General features: G+C 42.5%; 1 protein-coding gene across 1 annotated transcript; it reads right to left on the bottom strand.

Moving 5' to 3' along the window:
• Positions 1 to 552: 552 nt before the first annotated feature.
• On the bottom strand, positions 553 to 1,292 carry LOC135526945 (protein LBH-like). The gene is made up of 3 exons (XM_064955610.1): positions 1,203 to 1,292; positions 756 to 954; positions 553 to 633 (listed from the first exon to the last, which is right to left on the bottom strand). Exons 1-3 carry the CDS (start codon positions 1,290 to 1,292, stop codon positions 560 to 562), a joined length of 363 nt encoding a protein of 120 aa, XP_064811682.1. The 3' UTR covers positions 553 to 559.
• Between the last annotated feature and the right edge of the window lie 3,570 nt (positions 1,293 to 4,862).

Raw genomic sequence — 4,862 nt, 5'->3', positions numbered from 1 at the left:
ACAGCATTTTTACTCCCATTGATTGTAACAACTAGGACTATCTCTGGATGTTAGCTGTTGCTTTTTATGGTAGAACAAGTTGAAAGAACTCACGTACACAATCAGAATAATAGTTTTTCACGAGACAGGAATACCCACAGTTGTCACCACTTTATCGAGCTTACATTTGATTTGGAGTAAATACATGCTGGACACAGCTTTGAATACTGCTGTTCAAAAACACCTCAGTTCTTACAAAGTACTCCACATTTTTACACAAGGTATCAAAATATCTACAATTAGAGGACAACAAAATTATTCAGTGCTGCGTAGCTGTGATCTAGTCTGCATGTATATGAAACTACACAAGTAAGCTATTTAGGACAGCTTTAGCAGACCGCTGTACAGCCTGAAATGTCAGAATGAACTCATTGGTTTTCTTGCAGTGCGCAGGGTGTGAGGGTAACAACCCTCCAAGTCCCTCTTCCACTCTCCTCAGTGCACCTGCCCACCTGTCTATCTTTCTTACTCTGGACACATTTACAGTGGGAGCAGCTGTGGAGGTGGATGGATGATCTTCTCAGTTAGATTCCTCCACTACGGCCCCATACACCACTTCACTGCTGTCCGGCACCCCGTGATTCAGATCTTCATCTGGGAGACACATGGAGAGAGGTGTCACAATCAGATAGGGAAAGAGTCTCTCTCTCTCACACACACACACACACACACACTTTACATTGAGGTAATCAGAATATCATGCCAGGTTATCCTACCTGCGGCCTGGTCCTGTGTGGTCTGAAGAGGAGTGTGTTTGTGGGGCTGCATCCCGCCTGGGGCCTCTACAGAGTTGGGATCCATAGGGGGCCAGCGGAGCTCCCCGCTTTCCACATTGCCCCCATCAGACGGCTCCACCACAATAGAGGGAAGTCTCTTGGACAGCTTGGGATTCCGCTCATGGGTATCTGGGAAAATCTGGACACAAGAAGTAGGATCGATTGACTCTTTATTAGGGTGTTTTACTCTTTCTTATAGGGATTTGAAGTTCAAATCTGAGATCCTTGCAATGAGAGCTCATACAACACTTTACCAGAAAGATCCAAAACTAAAGGCACATTCATAATTAGTAGGCTGTCAATTAAACTCTTGGTTGAGTGACTGGTGGATGGATGGATGGGTGGATGGATGGATGGATGGATGGATTGAGGCAACAGTAGACTCACCTGAAAGGATATGCCCTGATCCCCTGATGCTGCTCCAGCTACACTGAAGTCCTTTATCACAGGTTCCTGTGTGTTCATCACCTCAGTCATCCTATGAACAACAAGGGGACCAAGGCAATACTACTGTTGTATACCCTTTTATGCAAAGAAACGGATGTGGTTTATTTCTACAATACATTCATACAGATGTAGGATCTTAATTTGATCACCCTGTTGCAGGAGAACATTCTTGCAATACACTTGTTGTGTATTTGAGGTTTAAAAAGGCTTCTGAAGTTTGTAATTTTCATTTAGAAATTTTAGACTTGATTTTCCCTTACAAAAATGTATAAAGCCCAACAAAAATGTCCATTTATTATAATCCACATAATAATTCACATTTCCTGTTGCTGCAGGATTATTTTCCTGCTGTAGAAAACTGTCTCAAATGAAGATCCTACATCTGAAATGCAGTTCTACGCAGAGCTACTCAAGTCAATTGTGATGCTTTTTTAATCTCCCTTCCTGGTCATTCTCACTTCCCTCGCTCACTCAGCTGTTGCTTATTTGATGACAACTTAGATCAGAGAGTACTGTAGTGCCAAGTCAGACTCTGTGGTCCAACGAGACAGCCCTAATGCTGAAAGTGTTTTGACACAGAAATCATAGTCACTCTACAGGGTCCTGTACTTCCAGTCTCACATGCAAATAAGCATACAGAAACCTGGCGCTTCAAGAACAACCTAAACTCAGAAAATATGAAGACAGTGTAGCAGAAACTTGTCTGAAGAAGGCTTCTTTTTTCTTTTTGATGTGAACGTAAGCAGCGTATGAAATGGGAATGACAGTCTGTGTGACTTTCTGAGTATAGCAGTTGGCAAAGTTTGGAAAAAGACAGCTGATTTGGGTGTTTTCAAGTGTGTACTATATAGTAATTACTAATGATATGAAAGTCTGAATTCTGTCCTTTAAACCTGGATGTGTTTTGTTTTTTCTTCCTTGTGTCGTATTACTATGGTATATTTTCATGCTAATTGCTCCTTTATTCCTACTCAAAAGCACATATTGTCCCTAGATGGAATTCCTGTGGTAATTTTGTGTCTTGACCCCTCGGCCGTCCTCGCTCCAAGGGAAAGGCTTCTCTTGTTCAATATCAGTTGGGAAGTCATGGTTCAATGTAATTGCGAAAGCTTGGGTACACATTGCTGTGGGTTAAGAGTTTGGTATGTAGTGTTAGTCCATATAAACACACCTACCTACTGTAATGATGGCATGACACCAACAGACATCAGGTTAAAATAAAATACCACAGCATGATATGACTAGGAGGAAAAGTGTGTGAGTGAGGATCTGGGATAAGATGGATGCAGATGGAAAGAATGTCATCAAGGTGCATCCAACTATTCAAACGCAAAGTCTGCATACATTCCAACCCAATAAATGGTTTCCCTTGTCAGAGACACAGGTTCAAATACAGTAAGTATAATCTTTACTATTGTCCTATTTCAGAGCCAAACAATATTGTTTAGCTGGAGTAACTGCTAAAATGCACTCACCTATATCCAATCCTTTCATATTAGTAAGGACTAAGAAATATGACATAGGAAAGGAGGCAGCTCCTCGTATTAAGACGCACCCATGTCATACCCTGACACAATGTTGACACAATGTAGTTGCAATGTCCAGCTCTGTCCGAAATGCACACCCATAGACTCAGTGCTAAACTGTAAAACACTACATTTGAACACTCTATTCTCTATCATTATAGGATATTTGTGTTCGTCCTAAGCCATTTGTTGATAAACACAAACTGTTTATAGGCTACTAACTCTAACTGTGCGCACCTTAATCATGAATGTCTACCTGTTTGGAGCGTTTACGTCCTTCAAAGCAGAGTTGAGGATAATGGTTTTTTTTTCAGAATCTTTTTTTTTTCGATAGAGAGAAATCCGAGTGGCAAGTGTCCTTATACACCGTGATAACCGAATGAAGTTTCCCCAGCACGCGAGGACTGGAGTATGCGCACTTGCGCAGTCGGGTGACTCGACTGACACCATTGCCTACTGAGAGACCACAGGTAGGATAGAGACAAGAGAATAATAGATTATTCTGCCAAAAGTATTACCCATGAGTGTACACTAGGGCAGTTGCGATTTTAACATGTAATTCTTGGTGGGGCAAAAAAAAATCGAACAAATATTAATGCATGCCAGTAAGGCCACTACATTTACATTACATTTAAGTCATTTAGCAGACGCTCTTATCCAGAGCGACTTACAAATTGGTGAATTCACCTTCTGATATCCAGTGGAACAGCCACTTTACAATAGTGCATCTAAATCATTTAAGGGGGGGGGTGAGAAGGATTACTTATCCTATCCTAGGTATTCCTTGAAGAGGTGGGGTTTCAGGTGTCTCTGGAAGGTGGTGATTGACTCCGCTGTCCTACACAACACAACACTAAAAAATATGACTTGTACTAAAACGGTGACAAAGGTACCCACAAACTGGTTGGGACTACATAAAGCTGTCCCAACAGCAGAGCCTTTTTTTTCAGCACCATGGAGTGAACCCTACCCACTGCCACACCTGGCTATCAGCGGAGCCTTGTCTGGCAGCAAAACAGTTCATTCAGCCTCATTTACTGCAGTCTAAAAAACATAGCTGATGTGGCTGACTTGCTTTAACAAATGCTGTTTCTACTGTAAATTGAGATGAACAAACTATGGCGTAAGGTAACGATGAGCGGATAAGAAGCAATCCGTAATTATCATCGAAGGAATGAGTGTTACATCGTGGGCTGTACTCTGGAGCGGGATCTATTTGGAGGTGGAGGGTCCGTCATGGTCTGGGGCGGTGTGTCATAGCATCATCGGACTGAGCTTGTTGTTATTGCAGGCAATCTCAATATTGTGCGTTACAGGGAAGACATCCTCCTCCCTCATGTGGTACCCTTCCTGCAGGCTCATCCTGACATGACCCTCCAGCATGACAATGCCACCAGCCATATGCTTGTTCTGTGCATGATTTCCTTCTACCATGGCCAGCAAAGAGCCCGGATCTCAATCCCATTGAGCACATCTGGGACCTGTTGGTTCGGAGGGTGAGGGCTAGGGCCATTCCCCCCAGAAATGTCCAGGAACTTGCAGGTGCCTTGGTGGAAGAGTGGGGTAACATCTCACAGCAAGAACTGGCAAATCTGGTGCAGTCCATGAGGAGAACATGCACTGCAGTACTTAATGCAGCTGGTGGCCAAACCAGATACTGACTGTTGCTTTTGATTTTGAACCCCTCCCCCCCTTTGTTCAGGGACACATTATTCCATTTCTGTGAGCCCCATGTCTGTGGAACTTTTTCAGTTTATGTCTCCGTTGTTGAATCTTGTTATGATCATAGAAATATTCACACATGTTAAGTTTGCTGAAAATAAACACAGTTGACAGTGAGAGGACATTTCTTTTTTTGCTGAGTCTATAAATCTTTGTTCAGCACTTTTGAAATGTACAGTGACAGAATTCAGAACATGGTCCATTCTTACAGTATTCTCTATGTACACCAAGTCAGAACCGTAGGATAAGTAAATGGGGCATATAAGCAGACAACGAAAGCTCTTACAATAGTCAAGGATTACATTTCCCTAAAACAGGCTATAGGCTACAAGTGCACAACCAAGTCACAACA

Source organism: Oncorhynchus masou, chromosome 32 (genome assembly GCF_036934945.1).
Source record: "Oncorhynchus masou masou isolate Uvic2021 chromosome 32, UVic_Omas_1.1, whole genome shotgun sequence".
NCBI lineage: Eukaryota > Metazoa > Chordata > Actinopteri > Salmoniformes > Salmonidae > Oncorhynchus > Oncorhynchus masou.
This window is presented reverse-complemented; position numbering and strand designations above follow the sequence as displayed.